This window comes from Anthonomus grandis, chromosome 8 (assembly GCF_022605725.1).
Source record: "Anthonomus grandis grandis chromosome 8, icAntGran1.3, whole genome shotgun sequence".
In the NCBI taxonomy this organism is placed as follows: domain Eukaryota; kingdom Metazoa; phylum Arthropoda; class Insecta; order Coleoptera; family Curculionidae; genus Anthonomus; species Anthonomus grandis.
Genome location: NC_065553.1, coordinates 4,778,670 through 4,801,161, shown reverse-complemented (window position 1 = coordinate 4,801,161; position 22,492 = coordinate 4,778,670). Strand labels below are relative to the sequence as shown.

General features: G+C 30.7%; 2 protein-coding genes across 2 annotated transcripts in view; both read left to right on the top strand.

Moving 5' to 3' along the window:
* Positions 1-2,546: 2,546 nt before the first annotated feature.
* On the top strand, positions 2,547-14,625 carry LOC126739334 (peptide transporter family 1-like). The gene is made up of 17 exons (XM_050444973.1): positions 2,547-2,631; positions 2,689-2,767; positions 2,822-2,963; positions 3,015-3,101; positions 3,154-3,270; positions 3,318-3,475; positions 3,525-3,607; positions 3,668-3,862; positions 5,755-5,956; positions 6,009-6,162; positions 6,212-6,338; positions 9,719-9,822; positions 9,878-10,027; positions 10,080-10,194; positions 10,244-10,372; positions 10,423-10,530; positions 14,407-14,625. The coding sequence occupies exons 1-17, from the start codon at positions 2,623-2,625 to the stop codon at positions 14,578-14,580; spliced, it is 2,133 nt and encodes a 710-aa protein (XP_050300930.1). The 5' UTR covers positions 2,547-2,622; the 3' UTR covers positions 14,581-14,625.
* A 229-nt stretch (positions 14,626-14,854) lies between these two features.
* Positions 14,855-22,492, top strand: part of LOC126739335 (peptide transporter family 1-like) — a 34,017-nt gene continuing 26,379 nt past the window's right edge. The window contains exon 1 of the mRNA XM_050444974.1: positions 14,855-15,011. Within this exon, the coding sequence (XP_050300931.1) occupies positions 14,999-15,011 (13 nt within the window). The 5' untranslated portion in view covers positions 14,855-14,998. The remainder of the gene's footprint in view (positions 15,012-22,492) is intronic.

Genomic DNA, 22,492 nt, shown 5'->3' with positions numbered 1-22,492 from the left:
GCGCATCAGGTTCAAGAAAATTGGATGTAGCGCCTCAAGAACGAGCCGTGCAGATATCACATGTACTGGAAAAAATTCCAGTTCCCGAAAACTATTCTTGAAAAAGTTACTTCTTGAGGTGTAGAGAATGTTCTAAATCCGGAAAAAGAGGTCAAACATCATGGCGCTGTCGTGCTTGTCCGGGTTTTCCCCCTCTTTGTCAAGGAAAATGCTTTGAAAACTACCACGCCTAAAGTGTTTTATTTTTTGATAAAAGTTTTGTAAATTTTGATTTTAGAGTTTTAATTTTTGTTGAACTGTTTTGATTTTTTTATTTTGATGTTTTCGTTTTTGTTTTTAGTGTTATACTGCTTTATTTTTATAAATATGTAACTAACAGGTATTAAAGTTTAAAAATAAATCTTTCCAAAGCAATTGGTCTGCAAATGCAGTCATGTCCCTTTTAAAACAAAATTAATATCAAGGGACATGTCTGCTATTACAGACATGTGTTTTTTTTGCAAAAAAACAACAAAAATTAACAAAAATGCAAACATTAAGTCTTAATAAAGATAATTTAAATTGAAAATTAAAAAATTAAAGGTGACCCCTAACGAATCCCAAAATTCTCGATGCGCGCGTCAATGTGTTAAAATACTGAGACAGTAATATGTCCAAAAAATTCGAGATTTTTCCTCTCCTAAAGCCTATATCCGGATCGCAGTATAAAGATAAATGAAGAATTATTATAAAATCAGCGTTATTGTACGTGATTGGATAAACTACAATAGAAAAATGCAATTTAAGATTGATACCGAAGATATTAAAATACTGAGACAGGGATATGTCCGAAAAAGTCAAGATTTTGCCTCTACTAAGACCTACATCATGGATGAAGTTTAAAAATAATTGAAGGGTTATTATAAAATGAGTGTCATTGCACGTGATTGGATAAATTATAATAGAAAAGCACAATTTCAGAATGATACCGAAAACGTTAAAGAACTGAGACAGTGGATAAGTTCGAAAAAGTCGTCGATTTTGTTGATGATTTTCCTATCCAAGGTTACCCCAAGATATTTCACCTCCATCACAAATTGAATGGTTTCACCTCTCAGGAGTGGCAGTTTGAGTTCGCCCATATTCCTTCTTCTGGTGAATTACACTATTTCCATTTTATGCGGATTAGTGAACATTTCCTCCTTCTCGCACCATTTTAGAATGATGTTCAGTACTTCTTGTACTACTGTTAAGATTGCTTTCTCATTTTTTTCTTTTAACAGGACCACCAGATGAACTACGTAAGCTTGGACTCCGACCTCCCACAGTCGAATTATGGCCAACAAGTCATCAACGAGTAGCGACTACAAGAGAGGAGATAGTAGCCCTCCCTGCGAGCTACCTCGCGCGGCTGTTAAGGGCACACGCCCTATCAGGTGGTTGTTATTCTTCTGTCATTTAGCATGGCTTTGATCCAGTTGAGAGAAGAGAGCTGACTCCTTCCTCTTGCTCAGTGGATTCATAGAGTCATCATGGCAATTCATTGTTGAAGGCTCCTTCTATATCTAAGAAGACCGCCACTTCCACTTCCTTTTGTTTCAGCGCGTTGTTGATGCTCGTTACAAGATTAATCTTATCCTAAGGAAGTATCGTTTTATTATTTCGTTATTAATAATTCAGGCCCGTACTTTCATCTTTTCATAATTCTGAGAATCAGGTGCCTAGTACCTAAAATTATGCCGATTTACTTGTCCATTCAAATAAAAAGTTGCCTCGTCTGAAAAGCATATCTGTTTCACTAGTTCAGGGTATTCGTTCAACCAGTTCTTTTGGTCAGTCACAGCCAAACCTCCTTAATATTTCGACGCTCTGAGTCTCTGTTGAGCATATGTAAGTGCATTGTAAATATTTTCAATTAATAATGCAGTTGAAAATTTCAAATAAGTGACACTTATTTACAAACACTATCAAATTTATGATAATATCAAATATTCACAAACAGAGGTTTACCTATCTATACCTCGAATTGATTGCGTATTAGTGTTAATAACTGGTTTGAAATGTTCTTAATGGGGCGACCACTTCCAGTATTTGATCAAATAAATTTTAAAAATCTGGATTGTTTGTTGCAATAAAGTGTTATAATTATTATTTAAATGTAATTATTTCGTGAACAGCTAAAGATAGATATAGGACATTACACATAAAATATGACCAGAATTTGCCACTGAATCCGAATATACACAAATTTATAGAATAGAACCTCTATTTAAGAAAAAGAAAATTCTAGTGATACCATGTATATTTACATTCCAAAAAAACTCGACGTATCCAAGGATTTTTTTCAAAATGAAAATTACTGCTCTATTATAGAATTTATCCGTTATTAAATCAAAACTCTATATAAGCAATACATCTAAGGTTAATACGGTTTATCATTGACACGACAGACTCACATGAACTTTAATTATTTTGTGCTTAATTTTTAATTCCATTGAGCGAAGAATTAAAATTTCATCAATTGAAGAACGCTCTCTGGCAGATTAGCTGTCAATTAAAATTGACAACAAAAAGTAAAATCAACAAAAATAGAAACACAAAATTGAGTGGTAAACAGTTTTAATAATACAATTTTTGTTAATTATGTACTTGGTAATACTAAAATTTAGTTAAATTTACTTGATCTGATCAACTGAACGTCTATTTTAGGACTCGTCTTACCCTACGGCCGTATTTTGTATAATAGCAACCGAGTTTTGCGAGCGATTATCATTTTGTGGTTTAAGAAGTAAGTCATTTTTTTAAATGTGGAAAACCTTAGTAAATATTGGGTTTCTTTTAGCAATTTTGTCAATATATTTAAGAAATATACTCCTATTCAGCGAAGATACAGCAACAATAATTTATCATATTTTTATCATGATTTGTTATATTATACCATTGATAGGTGCTATTTGTGCAGATAGTTTCTTTGGGAGATACAGGTACTGCATAGATGCATATTGTCTGTATCATATTAAGTAAGCAAATTTTAGGACAATCCGAAATTTTTCACTAATATACCTTTTGGGAAATCTACTTATGTGCGTAGCAGCGATTCCAGTTCTGGATCATAACCCAACGTAAGCAATTATTTTTCCAAAAAATACTCCAAAATATTAATTTTATTTTTAGTCTAATGTCAGGAATAGGCTTACTACTTGTGGCCATCGGAACAGGAGGTCTTAAGCCATGTGTGGCTGCTTTTGGTGCTGAGCAGTTCCATTTGCCAGAGCAGAGTGACCTACTAAGGTACACTGAATAATAAGTTCCCAATTTCACTTAAAAACCTCCTTTAGATATTTTTTTTCAATATTCTACTTCACGATCAACCTGGGAGGCTTCGTGGGCATGATTTTAACTCCGGTGATGCGCAAAGCGGTTACGTGCTTTGGGGATGACACCTGTTACGCTCTAGGATTTGGCTTTCCTGCAGTGCTTATGCTTATATCTATTCGTAAATATACTAACTTTAAGTTATTTATGATACTTACTTGACTTTTTAGTGCTTTTTATACTGGGAAAGAGCTTCTACAAAATGAAAATTCCCAAGCGTAATATCATGGTGGAATTTGCCAAATGTTCTTCGGTATATATGATCTTTTTATGTGTGATTATAAGCCATAAGTTTTTTGTTGTTTAATAGTAGTACGCGCTTATCAAAAAATGTAAAACTCCGAAAAGCCAAGCCAGAGGAAGGCACTGGCTGGATTATTCCAGAAAAAAGTTTGACCAGAAGTTGATTTACGATATGAAAATTGTTTTTGCTATTTTATTAGTGTTTGTTCCTGTGCCTCTCTTTTGGTCGCTATTTGATCAGCAGGGATCTAGATGGACATTTCAGGTAAAAATTTAGACAAGCTTAGTAAATAACCATAACAATACTTCTAGAAAAATACATTCTGAATAAAGGTTTGTTGACTTACAACAAACAAAGAAATGTTATTGATGCTAAAAATTTTCTCTGTAATTATTTTAAAGGTTCCTTGATCCTGAAACAGTGAAAAATTCTTTATTAAACGACTGTAAAATGATAAAAATATATATCTCAATAGTGATTTTTAAAGATCAGGCAAAAGATTTTTAAAGGATCTACAAAAATCTTAAAATATGTATCTCTACTAAGATTTTAGATTAAAATATTTATTTTTGTGGTGATTTTAAAGTTGTATGTATTTTTTTTACTTATTTCTCTTACTTATTTGCTTATATATTTAAAAATTACAAAAGCTTTACGATGACGAATAGAAACTTGTCAAAAAGACAATTTGTCTATAATAAAACCTTAAAAACAATTATGAATCTTCTCTATACTTTGTAATTGTAAAACATTTATCTCCACAGTGAGTTTTAGTTTGGCAAAACAGTAAAAAGTCTTCAATAGCCGATTTGGAAATTATAAAATCTTTATCTCAGCTGTAATTTTTGTCGGTTAAGCAATTTGCAAAAAAATAATAAAATTGTGTATGTTTTATCAGTCCAAAACTTACAAAATATTTATCTCTGCATTGATTTTAAAAGTGTGTTGATCCTGAATCATTGGAGAAAACCGCCTTTTACCTAATGAAGAATTGTAAAACATTTATCTCTATTGTGATTTGTTTTGACAATCTGAGGAACAAATAAATATTTAATCTTTAAAGTGATATTAGAGGCTGGTTGTCTCGAAAAGTAGTAAAAAAAAAATTCTGTCATTTGCTTGGAATTATTATCCGTTACTATCTACAGTGATTTTTAATTTGGCAATCTATATAATATATTAAAAAAATATATCTCTCATATGATTTTAAGTTTTTTTCTATTATTATTAGTTTTGAAATATTTAACGGTTTATCGTCACGGAACCTAGTAAATAAAATCTTCACTTAAATACTTTAGGTTTATGTAATTTAGACAGTTTTTCCTATCACTTTTGAAATTACAAATGTTTATCTATGGTCATTTTCTGTGTAAATTTACGTAATTCTAGTCCAGTTTTTTATTTTTATGCTATTTGGAAATTGTAGGACCCTCCAGTGATTGTAAAAGTTCATCGACTCGAAATTTCGAAATCTATATCTTAGCAATGATTTAAAAGTTTTATAGGCTCTAAGATCAGTGCTAAAAAGTAGTTCTTTTCTATTTTCAGTCAAGAAATCAATAGCAGTGGTGATTTTAAAAGGTCGCCACTCTTAACCCAGTAAAATTGTTGATTTTTTGTTAACGAATAAGTTAGAGATACTGATTTCTTCTTTAAATATATTAACAATCAATCTAAATATCAACTAATACATTGAGTTTTATAAAATAAAATGGCTGTGGCAACCCCCTTTCAACATATGACACTCTCTTTCTGATGATCTTTCTAAAGAATTGAAGATAACCAGAAGAACATAAAACAAACATTAGTTGCTGAAATATATTCCGTTCCTACAGCAGCAGCAATTAAAATTAACATCTTCAGAATAATTGCCAACATTTGGTGACAAACCATTTCCGAAGAATCGAAGAAGATTCAGATTAGTTTTCGATTTTTTGGAGTTTTATGGAATTCCTTTTCATGCAGCTCCACGTACCTCGGAACGTCAAGGGCCTTAATATCATCCAGATGATTTACGAGTTAAAAATCATATTATTGAGACATTCCTCTTAGAAGGTCGTCTTTAGTTGAAATACCCATCGACTGTTAATGTTAGATTTCTTTTATTGGAAATTTCATCCCTCTTTCAAATTTCATGTACACCTTTGCAATTATAGGCATCTCACATGAACGGAAACATATTCGGGGTCCAAGTAGTACCAGATCAAATGCAAGTGATCAATCCAGCAATGGTTTTGGTGATGATTCCCATATTCGATAAGTTGTTATACCCCTGTTGCGAAAAAATCAATGTTTTTAAGAACCCACTGCATCGGATGGCCTTTGGCGGCCTGGCTGCTGGACTGTCATTCTTCGCAGGTACTATCTCTAAATATAAAAATAGCTTCTTATATGTATAACATTTTTCTAGCTGGACTTTTGGAGTTAAAACTGGAAAAATCATATCCGCAACTACCAGGGAAACGACAAGCTTCCGTGAACATTATAAATACTTTGCCTTGTAGCATTATTATATCAAGTCCTTTCCGTAGGTTACAAGTTTTGGATGCTGAGAAGATTTTAAGGTAATATAACTAAGATATATTCTTTTCATGTTTTTAGTGATTTTTGTAGATTTCAAAACTTGAAATGCCATAATAAAACGCTTTACAATCTCCGTGTTAAGGCACCTATTGAATGTCATAACCTGCGGTTGAACAAGGAGGAGTTTGAAGTCACTGCGCTTCTACAAGAGTTGCAGGTAAGTTTTTTTATAATATTTTAGGAATTACACTATGCTCCGTTTTTAAATGGTATATCCAATTAGTTAGGTTGTAATTACAATAAGTATCTTCCATACAATTATTAAAGGTAGCAAGTATGTGCTTTTTACGAACCATTAAGATATTTTGATCAAGCTTTTATTGCCATAAACTACATTCTTTTGCTTCTGAGATACAGGGTACAAATGAAGATTTTTTTAATTTAAAATTATCCCAATTTAAATGCAACCGTGATAGAACAAGGATGCGGTGTGGAATGAGGGCCTTCGCACAAGTGCTTATAATACCATTTTGTATTTTAACGTAAGGTTTTCTTCTTAGAATTGTATTAATAATGCATTATGCGTGGCCAGAGGCCTCGCATCACTAAGAATTTCTAAATTGTTTCAATTTAAATGCAAGAATTGTCATAATTGGAGGAATTGCATGGGAGTGCAAAACTTTTTTATTTATTTACAATTGTATCTTTAAAATTAGAGGTTTCTACTTAGAATTCTGCTAAAAATGCCTTGCATCACTAAAGATATCCAAGTTATTTCAATTTTAATTAAAAAATTTGCTTAATGTGCGACACCTTTGTCCTTGGTATAAAGTTCTTCTCCTATTTTGTATATTAGCTAAATTACTGCTTAGAATTGTACTACAAAGTAAGAATTTTTAAAGTGGTTTAATTCAAATGTAAAAATTTTGTAATTGGGAAAATTATAAGATGAGAAGAGGCCTCTCGTCAAGGCATTTTCACTACAGTTTATCAAATGATGAATATTTTGTGCATCATCTTTAAGGTTTTTTTCTTAGAATTGTACTAATAATGCTTTAGACCTTGCCCAAGGTCGTTCTAAAATGTTTCCATTTAAATGAATTCAAAAATTGTGATAATCTGAGGAATTATGTAGAAGTGCAAGGCTTTTGACCATGCATAAGGTACCTTCAAGCTTTTTTACCATTTAGCACTCCAACTTGTAGGTTGCTACTTAGAATTTGACTGAAATTGCCCAATTCGAAGCCAGAAGCTAAGAAATTTCTAAAGTATTTCAATTTTAATATTTTAATTAAAGAATTTGCTTGGTGTTACCAAACCTTTGGCCACGCGCGTAGGTGTTATTCGGTCCAATTTATTATGTGGTAGAAAGTTCTTCTACTATTTTGTACATTAGCTTATTTAAAGGTCTTTTTAGAATGACCCAAAGCACGCCTGCGTTGCCAGAGCCCTAGCATCATTAAGACATTTATAATATATTTTAATTGAAATTCGAAAATTGTTATAATTAAAGAAATTGCATGGGAAATGCAACGATTTTGGTCACATACAGGGCATTTTCAGTACAATTTATTTAATGGTACAGTGTTGTTTTATAATTTAGTATTATAACTATTATTAGATTAACTTCTTTCTACAAAATTATCGCAAAAATGTTTAATGCGTTTAATTTTTCGTTTAATTTTTAATTGTCTAAATCGCTAGCATTTTGCCAATCTTTGGTTACTTAAAATATCTGAAAATCATAACCTTGTACAATCACATATTATTCAAGAACAAAATCAATTGAAATTATCATAATTCCTTCCAATAAAAACTAAACATTCAAGACGGGAGATATATTTCACACCGTTACGGTCCTTTAGGTTGCTTTTATAAGCCACACACAATATTAAGACCATAAAACTAAGGGTTTACACATGACGAGTTTAGCTTATATTAAATCCGTTTATATCCGCCGAAATAATTTTTAATTTTATGCCAGCGACTTTAAGTCATTTTCGATTTTATTCCAAAGATTTGAAGCCATTTTAAGTTTTATTCCAAGCATTTGATGGAATATTAAATTTTATTCTACGTATTTAAAATAATTTTTAATTTTATATGTTAATTAGTATTAATATAGTTTTTAATGTGTTTTAATAATTCTTATTTTATGCATTCGAAGTTTTCCAATTTTTATTGTAAATATTTGAAATCATTTTTTATTTCATTCCAGACACTTGAAGTCATTTTCGATTTTATGTCAGGCATTTTAAGTTTCCCGTATTTTAACGTAGTCTGAAATTTTAAAGCTATTTCTTAAATATTCCTTATAAAATATAATATTAATTTTTTCGGGCTAATTTTAAATTTTATTCCAGGTATTAAAAGTCATTTCATTTTTAAAATTTAAAATTATTCCAAGTATTTGCATAGTTGTAGTGCAGATATTTCAAATAATTTTAAATTTTGTTCCAGACATTCGAAATTATTTATTTATTCCAGGCATTTGAAGCAATTTTAAGTATATTCCTGGTGGATTTTAATTCATTAAATATCTCAGACTTTTAGGAGTAATTTCAAATTTTATTCTAGGCATTTGAAAGTAATTTTTATATATATTCCAAACATGTGGCAAAATTTTTAATTTTATTACAGGTATTTCAAATAATTTCAAATTTTGTTCTAGGCATTTGAAACTAATTTTTAATTATATTCAAAACATTTGACAAAATTCTAAATTTTATTGCAGGTATTTCAAATAATTTCTGATTTTATTCTAGGCATTTGAAGTTAACTTTCTAATTTTATTCCAGGCATTTCAAAATATTTCAAGTGTCTTCCTGGTGGACTAGAATTTTAAAGGTATTCCTTATTCCATCCTCCATTTTTAATTTTTTCTCAAGCATTTAAAGTTATTTTCAATTTATTCCAGGCATTTTAAATAATTTTTTAATTTTATTTCGAGCATTTGAGCATTGAGCATTTCTTAGATATTTTAGGCGTTTTGGGATCATTTTCAATTTTCTTCTAGAAATAATTTTAAAATTTATCCCAGAGTTTTCTTCTGCTATAGACTTTTTTTATTACTTACTTCTGTTTACTCGTTTTACTTTCTGTTAAGCTCGTGCTATTGCCTTAGACGTTATTTGAAAAATATTTTTTTTAGAAACTTGTCTTGCTTTATATTGAAACGAGATATGTAAATTTCAACGTTTCTCAATCCTTATTTCTTAATCCTTACAGCCAAAGATAAAAATTATTATTTCTCAAGAAGTACGGATTTTCGAGTGGGGCGTGAGACGTGACGAAAAATCTATCCTTGATGTTTAACCATATACTTAAGTATATTATTTTAGCCGAAAATCATTGATAATTTTTTTATAATAAAAATTTGAGGGTGTCCCGTCTTAACTTCTAACTACTTAACGGGTAATAATTATTATAAAGTTTACTTCTTTCTTATTAACTTCTACAGGGCCTGGAATGTAAGACCCTGTATCTCACAAACAAAATTCTTATTGCAGCATTAATAGCTTTATAAAAATTAAACTGTAAGGGAGACACCCTGTAGTTACAACTAAACTGGAATACATTGTACAAAAGTATATTTAGGAAGATAGTTTCCTGATTGGAGTTGACGACCACCATCAAGTCAAGGGATATATATCGGAGGCTGTTGACTTTTCCACCTCAATTTCTGGAGCTCCAAAGTTCCGGTAAATTGATGATAATAACAACATTATGATCTAATAATTTCATTTATTTTTAAAGGGTGGACTTTGTCAAGAATACAAACACTTTAGAAGATGTAACAGTTTCTTTGACAAGCACTTCTGGACTTGAGGATGTTTATTTTGTGGGTGATCAGCCTAATAAAACCACCATCATTGTATCACCGTATATTGAAATACCACAAGGAGTGTCAGTATAATATTACTCTGAAGTAAATGTTAGACCAAATGTCATTTTATAGGTTTGAATGTAAAATAAGTAGCAAAACAAGGAGCGAGTTATTCTTGAAAAAGTTTCACTTTTCATTGGGTGGGGTATATTCACTAATTGTCAGGGAGAATAAAGGAGAAATTAAGGTAAAGTTTGTCAAGTATAACTAAGTTAATGTTAACTGATTAGTTTTAGTTTGTAAAGCTATTTACAATGTCTGACCCGAATTCTGTAAATATTTTGTGGCAGCTGCCTCAATATTTCTTGATTTCTGTGGCTGAAATCATGTTTGGAGTTGCCGGATTGGAGTTTTCTTTTACACAAGTAATAACTTCTATTTATTAAGGTTCTTTAATTAGAAAACACCCTTTCAGGCGCCAAAAAGTATGAAAACAGTTACGATAGCCGCTTGGTACCTATCTTCAGCAGTAGGTAATCTCTTCGTAATAATCATAACACAAATTAATTTTTTTGAAAGCCAGGTATGTTGTTGATAATATTCTTATTATCTAATGCTAAGCAGACTTTAATCTTACTGTATTTAAATTATCTTTAAATGCGTTGGTGATTGATCATTTTTTAATTCTAATTAAGACCGGCATTTGTCAATGTTATTAATTTTTATTAGTTATAATCTGAACTAGCGATAACATAGCAGGATGATAAGTTTTAATCCCTTTATGAGTGGTGTAAAGGTACATATATATTTTTTATTTCTTTTATTTATATAACGAATGATGTTTTCAGTAATTTCATTTTAGACTTTTGAAAAAGAAATCTGGGTCTTTTCATTGAAATAGGTTATACAGTCTGGTATTCTTTATCATTTGTATGGTAGAAAATCTTACGATTTGCCCTTTTCTAATGGCTCACCTAAGTTTGTATTTAAATTTTTATCATTTTATTAATCTTACTCGAAAAACTGGTACTACACTTGTGAGGCATTTGCCTCGGAATGCCTCGCCATAGGCTCTAATCAAGCTTAAATTACATTAAAGTTAATTCATATTTTTGACATATACAATGATAATATTTTTTTAAATATAGTAAGTGTACCACTTTTTATTTAAGTCTCTACACGTGTTTCGTAAACCAAAATAGGATCTTTAGGAGATGTTTAAATAATTCCAAGATGTCTTAAAAAAATAGTGATAAAATGATGTTATCTCACTTATATTTAGTAGCCTATACTACAAAATACAATTTCCTAAAGATCTGGAACGTAATTTAAAAATAAGAACGGGATTTTTAAAAAAGATAAAAAAGTTCAAAGCAGACTATTATATCGTGATTTGAATATAATACAATTTAAAGAACGGCATTAAAATGTTGTTGTTCTGCTCACATTGGATAAACTACACCAGAAAAACACTGCTTGTAAGCATATTATCTATATAATCTTTTTTTACCGGTCTGCAACGTCCTTTTTAAAACCACGTACTATCGCCTCTGTTTTTTCCACCGCAACATCGAGTCAGTATTAACTCATCCATTCCCAGAGTTAATGACCCTAAGGTCGAGTTGAATGACCTTGGCATTTCCCTTTTTCAATTATTGGTAAATACTATTCCTAAAACATCAGCATAATAGAGAAGATCCACTTCAATCAGTACAGGCAACTTCATTTTACTGTCGTATAAGACGTTCATAGGAATGGTCCAAGATTGTATCCGTATGGCACACTTCCAAAAACTTTCTCTTCCTAAACTTCCGTATGAGCACTTTACTAATGAACCTCTTCATCTTCGTTTTATATTCTAAACTAAAAGCTATTTCACCTTCAGAGCTTCATCTCCAGAGCTTTAAGCTTCAACATTAATAAAATATAAATGAGAGTAAACGATGGTTAACATCAACTTGGTCGGGTATAATCGGGTGGTTCATTCTTTGTCGTCGCAAGCCCAGGGTTGCTACAAACTCCGTAACTACGTGATTTTTTTTTGTGTTGGCCAATGTAACAAACCTGATTTAGTACCGGATGATCTTAAAAGTGAAAAAGATTTTATTAGGGGCGTTTAAAAAAATAGCAACAAAATTAAAAATTGTTGATCAATATACCAGGAATAAAACAGTTCTGATATGTAGCACCCAGAAAACCGGAACAGCGTCTAATTTCAAAGCAATTCGCTTAAATTACAGTATTAAGAATAATGGCTCTATACTTGGGTTATCGAACAGAAGGAGTGGTCACGTGATCGTTCAGCGCCGGAGGTGTGGCCTAGAGCCTCGATAGGGTTCATGACTTGGGGTTTTATTTAATTTTATTAGTCGAGCGGCTTTAGATCGTTGTGGTTGAATTTTCTGCTATTCGAATATTTGAATCTTCGCAATATTGAAAAGTTGAGATTGTGTTTATTTTTTTATTAATTTGTTAATTTGTTTGTTAACAAATAATGGCTGACGCGCCACGTACACCCCCATTGTCACCCCCCAAGAAAAGAGTACGAATACATTTGACCATTGCTGAAAAGGAAGTGATTATGAACATATATAAAACATGTGATAACGAGCATCCAGCATACAACTAAGTGCAAAAAGTCCAGTTTACAGCAGAAGCAGCAGGTAACAAATATTTTTAATATACAGTGTGCCCCAGGATGAGCGAATTTATCCGTGAAAATGACAAAAAATATTGTGGTTAAAATTTGACCATTTGGCATCCTGCTTGATTAAAAAATAAAATTTAGCATATTATTATTTTTTTAAAATCACGCTTGCCTTGATACGAACATTTTTTAAATTTTATAAGTAAGTAAAGTCGAGGGTAAAGTAGTAATTCTAGGCAAGATATAAAAAAAGTTTATTAGAAAAGGTTGTTTAGAATGCAAAATTATGCCCGAATACCGCATTTCATAACCATATAACTACTTATTAACATAACTTTGCATAACAAAATACTTAAAAGGGATTATTATATCATTACCTGGCACAACCTCAAAATCGGTTTGGACCCATTTTACAGGCGACCGTATTATATTTTAAAAAAAAGCTGCTTACAAAGCAAAGCTGTACGGTAAAATAATTTAAAATAAGTAGGTATAATTCTCCTCGTCTAAATCTGCCAAGGTTGCATCGATGGACGGGCCTATATTTCGCGCACATCATTTACTCCATCTGTTCGGTAATCCGACTATACTACTACTAAGATGCCTGTCAAGTAACTTCCCAAAAAATATTTGATTCGGAATTCATATATTGGAAACAATTATCAATTAAAATATACAGGTTAAGGAATTAAAGATTACTCGTCCAAAATAATGGCAATACCGCTTCGTCTTATTGATTGTCATAAATGCCAACCTAAAGTTATATAAACCTTTTATCGAAAGGATCCGGGAGCAAAAACGTTTGGAAGAAATGGTTTGTTATGCCCTAGAATTGGATTCAATATGATCAAGTAGAAGTGTTGGAGAGGCAGTGGGTTTATGGTCCATACTGCTATTAGTATTTGGAGAAAACACGAGTACTAACGTTTTAAATATTGCAAAACACAAAAGATATTTTCGAAGAACAGTGGCGAAGAATGAAATTTTGTGAAAACATGATGAAAAATCAAACGAAAATAATTTTTTTTTACGAAATATTTCATTTTCAGTTGAAGCTTCTTTTCTATTTTATGGGAGACACAATCAGAGTACACAATATCAAAAATTGAATGTTTGAATGTTGTATTTTGAGCGGCTATATCATAAGGCGAATTTTTAACAATTTTTTGTATATTTTTAATTTTATTTTTATTAAAATAATACTTTATTATAAAATGCATTATGCAATACACAGCATACTAAACATTTTGAGATTACGATTCTGTATGGGTTGTACAGTGATGTATGTAAGGCTTGCATCAGAAAAATATTTTAGAAATGCCTGAACTTTCGCGTATAATTTTGCGAAATTTTATTTGACAGAGGGAAATTATATCCCAGAGGGACGAAATATTTTGCCTTTAAGCACCTTTCTATGCGTAATGATCGATTCCCCAACCTGTATAGTTATGTGACTAGTTCTGTTTATTTTATTTTAGCTAATATGAAAATAAGAAAACTTTTGCGAGCATTTTTTGGCCCTTAGGCGGAATTAGAACTAAAAGGGGATTAAAAATGCACTTGAAGTAGTACACGTTTTTTTTTGCCAATTTTACTATTTTTGTTAGTTTTTCCCGCCTCATAGAAAAAACGCTTGCTAAATGCCTGTAATTACTTATTATATCTACTATATTTAATTGAAAAAAAATTTTTTTTTGGACTCTTTACTATACCTCTTATATACTTATACAAGCATATCTGACCCCTTTATAAAATAAAAAAAAATCAATCGGGTATATTCGGACATGCGTTTTATCCTACATTATTTTTTAGGCTCATGAATTTTTTATGTTCGCCATTTTAATAGTCATTGATATGATGGTTTTTATGGAAATAGCTTCAAAATATAGTTTTGTTGAACTGGAGGTAGACAGCTCGGCATTAATTGCAAATATACCAAATAAACCAGTAACCAATGAAGAGAATATTGAAGAAGAAGATGAATAATAAAAGTGTAAATAAGCATGTAATATATTATTTCTAAAAGAAAAACGTTCTTGACTTACTTAAGTTGGTAAAAGTCAAATTTTTTGTGTCAAAAAACTTTAATTTTTTATTCGATTTATCAGCAACAAAATCTTATCACATTCTTTGCGCCCGATAAAGATTAAAACAATGGATGTTATATTAATCAAATAAAATAATAAAATCGACAGTGTATCCGAAAAGACCACAATAAATCATTAAAGACTGAAATCGTTTAAATCTGATAAAAGATTTTCTAGGATTATTTACTTTAAAAATTATATTTACGCTGTTCGATTTTGTTATGCTGATACTGCGCCCGCCACAGTTGTGAGCCGACCGTAATTTGTAATACTTCGATTTTTCCACCCCACCTGTCGCTTAGGAAGAAGTGGGGAAAATGGCGGGAGACGGTAAGAATTTTGAAAATTATTACAATTAGAGCGCATTAAACAATTTTTTTGCCATCCGGCTTTAGCTATTCTTAAGTAAATCATTCTGTTTAAATATGTCTTGTTTGAAGTTTTTAATAACAGAATGAATTATATTGGATTATTAGTAGGGGATGAAAAAAAGTCGAAACTCAAGGGTGGCTTTTATGCATAGATTAAATAACAGAACTTAAAAGGGGCTAAGGGTGGAAATATATATTTTTTTAAAATTTTTTAGTCATATAGAAGTGTCATAAATTAATAAATATTTCCAACTACATAGTGTTTTCAAAAAATATATATATTTACCATATGAATTATATTTAAAAAAAAATCCAATTGAAAAATTCCAAGGGTGACAACCCTGTTAGTTTGTCAAGTAAATTTTTATGGGACACTGATAGATTTAGGTTAAAAATAAAACTAGTAATCAAAAGGTCTAGCTTTCGATTTTCTTACGAAATTATCCTGAGGACATCACGAATATTTATGGAAATTTATAGAATAACGAATTTCTTTATGTGATTTTTTTGATGAACCTTGTACTCTGATTTAAACATAAAACCAAATTTATTATTTTTAAGCAAAAAATTATATTTTAGGCGATTTAAATATTTCAATAAACACTTGTAAACTGGAAATTAAATTTTAGATATTTAAACTGAAAGCATCATATTGAGTACCTTAAAAGCAAAATTATACGTATTGCAGAAGTTTTTATTAGATGTAGGGATTTTCTTAGTTATAAAGGTAAAATGCAAATTTGTAATTCAGTTTTTTGTCAATTATGAGGTATTTTATTCCTATGTGGGATGTATGCAATTCGGCTTCGCCACTTCATCCACTAAGCCGTTATGACATTCACCCCTAAAATGTTAAATAGAAAAGAGTGTCGACTAATACCCTATTTTGAAGCTCTTTTGACCTGTTAAATTGGAGGCCTCTCCTGTTATTTCTCTTGAAATGACAAGCTTTCATTTTTCTTTCATACAAGTAAAACGATTAGCTGTTTTTTAATTTAATTAACTAATCATAAAAATTAGTCCCTTTTGCAACAAATTGCATGTATTGTTTATTTATGTACTGTGAAGTGTGTGGATGGCTTTTAAAGGCCTGATGATGCTCTAACTAGAGCGAAACACGTGTAGCCCATTTAATTACATGTTGTGAGACCGTGACTTTCTGTTTTTATTTGTTTTTCGTTAATATAAAGTTAAGATGTAAACGTATATTAAACGTATTAAACCTATACACGCTAGAAACAGCGTGTTACACTTGAAGTCAGTCTGACGAACTTTAATAACTTTTTCCAATTTTTTATAAAATATCCTGTATAAGCGCTTTAAATCAAGTGATACAAGCACGAATTTAAAAAAAAAATTAAATTAATGTTCATCAAAGATATCTTGGACACTATAGGAGAAATGAGGACAGGTAAGTTGAAACAAAGGTTTTCCGTAATTTGGCCTGACCGTCATTACACTATCTAAAAAATGCCTTATTCAGATAATATAAAATATTGGCCTGAAAACCTACATTACAAATTGCCCCTCCTATTAAAAATGCTTATAGTTAAGAATTTTGAATAGAAAAAACGTTTATTTTCGTGAATGTAAATTTTGTTTTTAGGTTTTTTTCACCACCTTATAGAATAAAATTTGTTGAATGCCTATAATTACTTTAAAGTATAATGCGAAGTGTACAATTATTTTTTAAACCTCACATTTTTTTTATTAATTTATTGATATCTTGAATACTATCGAAGAAATAAAGGCACGTAAATTGCTGATTTTGATCCTTGTTTTAAATCTTTTTCCAGTGTTGCAAAATCTTTAATAATTTCTGAATTGCAGGGTGATTAATAAAAAATACAAAGGTTAGTTTAATTAATAGTTACATTTACTATCTTAGTAACATCTACACTTTTTTTTAAATACGTGACTGAATTTTTCATTGCAAATTTCCAGACATTTGTTATTTTCGTTCAAGTGATTTATCAATTTCTTATATTTCCCGACGTTCCTGCATAAGAATAACCATCATCAGGAAATTTGTATTGATGTGGACATGGCTTTTTTGCTACAAAATAAACCTTGTTTAGGATAATTGTACGTTTTTATTTCTCAATAAGGTGGCACAATCGCACTAAAATTTAAAACAAAATATCGTTTAAAATTTTAGAATTTATAATTAAAGATAATTTTATATTTGAAGCTCTACCAAAAAAATGCCAAGGTTTATACCATTTATCTACTATGTATGTATGTATGTACATTTGGTTTATCTAAACTACGCAAACTAATTATCGGTTTTTGAATATTTACATGAAATATATGCTTATATTTCATATGTTACAAAATATTAAAAATTCAAGGTTCCAATATCTATGGTATATGTTTTAAACGAATAAAATTATTATCTGCCCAGGCAAAAAAAAACGCAAAAATATTGAAGTATTTAATTTTTAACAAATTTTAATACAGTGTGTCCAAAATAGACATTTTCTCCTCTCCATAAGACTATCAAAACAGGCGGTTTTCATTTATAAATATATCAAGCTTTTAACCAAATATTGTTAAGAGGTAAAGAATGGAGAATTTATTATTACATTACATAAAAGATATTAAAGTAATAACATTTTAATTCAAATTAAAACAATGAAACGCAATATAGAATATAGCAACGTCATGGCCAGACTGGGAATCTGATTCCCTTTAAATAAATCATTTACATTGAATTCGTTTTCTTCGAAATCAAAAAACCCACATTTGAATACAATAAAAATCCTCTTGGCAAATTTTGAGTTTTGTCCAAAATTAATTCATTGCCAATAAGCGATTTTGAAGATAAAGTTCTTAAGAGCCACTTGAACTTTATTTTATTTACGCATGGAGGTTACATCAGAAAATTTATAGACAAACGTCAACAAGGCTTATTCATATAAAATATTTATGAATATATATAGGTTGTATTGTGAACGATTATACATTCAAAAGAATAATGACAACGCTCTTCTTAGCACGAAACATGACGATCACGAAAATCTTTGAATACACTAATTGTCTACTGTTATTTACAACAGTTATACTAAAAATTAAATGTTTATTTTAATGTTATACTTTTTTATACACACAAATAAAACTGCCTTTTGGATCACATTCATTATCGTAAAAAATTAATTGTGGATTATTAGCTATATAAGTCATATAAATAATGTATATTTATGTATACAGGTTGTGGTGCAAACGATTATTCATTAGGCAGAATAATGGCAATACTGTCCGGAGCATAACGTCGTCGAATACACAACCTGTATATGGAACTTAAGCGGTAGCTTTGTCATAGTCACCCTCAAGGTTTTTGACATTATTATCAAGGTCTTATCAATAATTAAATTATTTTAAAAGACAAACGCAAATATTTACAAATGCAGATTAGAATTTTACGTTAGTTATCCAAATCAATCAATGCTCAAGGTCAAGTCGAAATTGGATGTAAATCGAGAGAGTAAATTTCTTTCTAAAAGATGATGTTTTCACTGCTTATTTCGTGATTTTACTTAGTCTACTGTTTACACTAGGTTTTTAGGCACTAATAAAATCGCCCAACAACTACTGAAGGTTATATTTATATAAATAACGTATGTTTCTTCTTATTCTTCCAATGCATATCCAATGTTTACGATAACATTTTCTACTGTCTAAGTGTCTACTGTCTGATGTATCGCAGAAATAACTTTTCTTTCTTGATTCCAGTTCTCCCCTTGTTGTCTTCGATCATCAACTGTAAGAATCGGTATCTTTCACTCCGCATAATGTGTATTATATGTGCCATTTTCCTCTTCTTCATTTCTGAGTTTCGCCGTCCAGGGTATCTTAAAGATTCTGTGGTACACCCACATCTCAAAGGCCTTCACTTTCGGAATTGCACTCATCTTCAATGTCATCTTACATATACATCGCACTCATCTTACATACGATAGAGAAGAACCAACCAAACATAACATTTTACGAATCTTAGCCACAAGCCAGGGTCACATTCGGAGCAGGCAAGCACCTTTCCAAACTTTAGGAATGCTTGCCGAGCATGTTTAATGCGACATTTTTCTTCGTTTCGATGTCTACTTGTCGAATAACTAAAGTGTCGTGATATTTAAATTTCTCCACTCTTTTTATGGATATTGCGTTAAATGTAATGCTGCATATTTCAAATGCATTGAGATTCCTAGAGATAATCACGAATTTTGTGTTTTTGGTATTGATGTTTAGACCAATTAATTTACTCTGTTCTCCTAGCATATTGACTAGTTGTGTATATTGTCGGCAATCAAGGCTACATCATTAGCATAACGGATATTGTCAATCTATACTTCATTAAACTTTATGACTATCTCTATTTGTTATAAAGCTTCTTGAAAGATTGCTTTTGAATATTAATTAAATAGAAATGAAGATAGCAGACATCCCTGCCTGTATATTTGTACAGGTTTTGTTATAAGCGATTATATAGCAATACTGTCACTATCCACAACCTGTATATGGGATTTAAGTGGCAACTTTCTCATACTCGCCCACAAGGTTTTTGACATTATCACCAAGGTTTTATCAATAATTAAATAATTTTTGGAGATAAAACATACAAATATTTACAAATGCAGATTAGGATTTTACTGTAATTATCCTAATCAATCTGTACTCGAGGCAAAATCTTAATTGGATAGAAATCAAGGGCGTATAACGTCTTAAAGTACTTTAAAGTGATGTTGCGTGTGCAAATTTGGTACTCCATCACGTCAAACCGTACACTTTTTCATAAAGTAAGTTAATACCATACCAAAATCTAAGAATTTCTTTATGGAAATATTACAAGATCTTTGAGAGTATTCTTCTATAAAAATTAGCATAACAACTGTTTGTTATAATTGTGATTTGAAGCATTTCACCTTATCACGTTATGAGGGAAAATTAAAAGCTTTGTGACTCGAAGGTTATAACCAAATATTCATTTATTGCTTCCTAAACTAATAAAAATATACACTTTTATCCGTTTATGATAACCATTTATTAGACGAGATTTGACACAAATATGACGTCAGTTAAATAGTAAGTTTCACTGCTTAAGATCATGGTTTTAAGATAAATTTTAATAATTTCCTGTTCAGATAATATAAAAATTTAAAATTATGTCTTTTATGAGAAACTAAAAGTTTTCCAAAGATAATATATTTAAATCTTTGAACCTTATTTGAATCAATACTTAAATTGTGCTAACTGGTCATAATGGTATCTCAAGCAGGATCCAGAAATATGGATAAAAATAAATTAAATGAAAAATCTGTAATATAAATAGCAAATTTAGAGGCAGAATGATAAAAGGGTAAAGATGAAAGATATTCTTGAATATAATTGAATAAAATGGGAAAAAAAGAGTTTCTAAAAGATCCTGGCAGTAAATAAATGCAGAAATGAAATCGATATAGAAAGAAAGTGTAAGAGTTTAATTTTCTTTCTTATATCCCTTATAGGGTGTATTCTGAAGAATGGTAATGAATGATGTTTTGTTGATTCAGGGAGGCTAAGCCTCCTCATAAATTTCCACATCGATAATTTTAAATAATAACAACTTATTATAACTATTTTTGTTATTCTACCACTTTCAATATATGCCCTACACCATCAACATAGAACGATTCAACATTTCTTTTATAGAAAAATATCGCCATGAAACTTTCTTCTTTTCTCCATTATTATTTTATAAAAATGTGATGAATGTATCCCGACGCGAATTGACTGTGACGGTGACGAGAACCAAGCAGCCAGCAGCACAGATGTAAATAGCTCCGCAGATATTACATCTGTGCCAGCTATTTACATCTGTGCCAGCAGTCGTGGGAATGTCATCTATGGCAACGGAGGCACAAATTATTCCAGGCTTGTAGATATTGAGAATTCGCCATTGCTTGATTATTCTTGTTCTTATTCCGTACCTTAGCTTTTGCGCGCGGTTGTAGAAGTGAGGTTACGGTTAGGTGAAAAAGCAGCTTCTTTTCTGTTTTTTTTTGAGGTTTTTTAAATTTATGGCTCTTTTGTGTTGTTTCTGCTAAAGCTTTTTACAATCTGTGTATTCTTTATATTGTTTAGTTGTAAATATTCTGTAACAAAGGCTAATTTGAATGAAATTTAAAGGTATAATTGACTAGCATCTTAACAATAATTTTATATTGAGGATATAAAAATGAGAATTTAACCTTTCTAGCTTTTTCCTATATCATCGGTTCACTTCCTAAATATTGTTGAGATCGCCCGAAATGGTGTTTTTCTGGTGTAGTTTGCTAAATTATTCAAGAAAAAAACAGTTTATTACTATACTCTTCTATTTTTTCGATTGAGATGAGGATATAAAAATAAGAATTTACCGTCCCTGTAAAAATTAAGACCTTCTGAATCGTCTGATACCATAAAAGACCCTAACTCTTCTAGGTTTTGTGATACGGCACTTTAAACTTAGTTCAGATCAGCGAGAGCCGCGGTTGAATAAGCAGCAATAATTTGGTGGTTAAATCATATTCAACTTTGAATTTTTTTGCCAAGAAAATCCTTTAAAGATCCTTATAAGAATTAAGACCTTCTGCAAATCATTTGATTTGATGCTACTAAAAATGCCCTAAGTCTTTAGTTGCGACTATACTCATAACTCTTCAAATTTGAAGTGAAAATTTAACACTAAAAAGATTTAAAATGCGCATAATTAAGACCACCAAGTACATTGTAATATTGTGTCTTACTCAGCCATACATTTGTCGATTCGAAACTGTCCTAGAATGCTCTATTTATTTTTTTACTTGCTTCTTAGTGACTTTTTCATATATCATGACTCGAGGTACTCCTTGATCTTAGACTTAATTACAATAAATGTTAGATTCTTAAGAGAGACATGCAACACATTGAAAAACTGTGTTGCATAATAAAATGTGGCATTACGGGATCTGTGAAGTCTCTGAGTACCAACGAGTCTCCGAGTACAATACGATTATATGCACACTGCAGGTTAAGAATTCTCATCTTGTTAACTGCAACATCTTCTATAGGGTATATTTAGAAATCACTCTTAGACATCTGCGTTGTAAGGCAAATATTTTGAACCTATGGGTAAAGTGACTCCCCTCAAACAAATAGTACGTCATTTCCATAATGACGGGTGGGAGTATCTAAAAGATGCATCTCTGAGTATGCAAGCAAAGTCAGGCGGACAACTTCATATTAGAAATATACATCTTGATAACTTGGACGAAAGTATGGTTACAACCGACATTAAAATCTTGAAGAACCACATCCCAATTTAATGTGTTAAGTCGAAATAGGCAAATTTTTTAGGATGATAATTAATGTAAAGCTTCTTCATTGATGCCTATTTATTTCGTATCAATTTACAAACATATTTTTCATGAGATCCCGTTTGGGGGA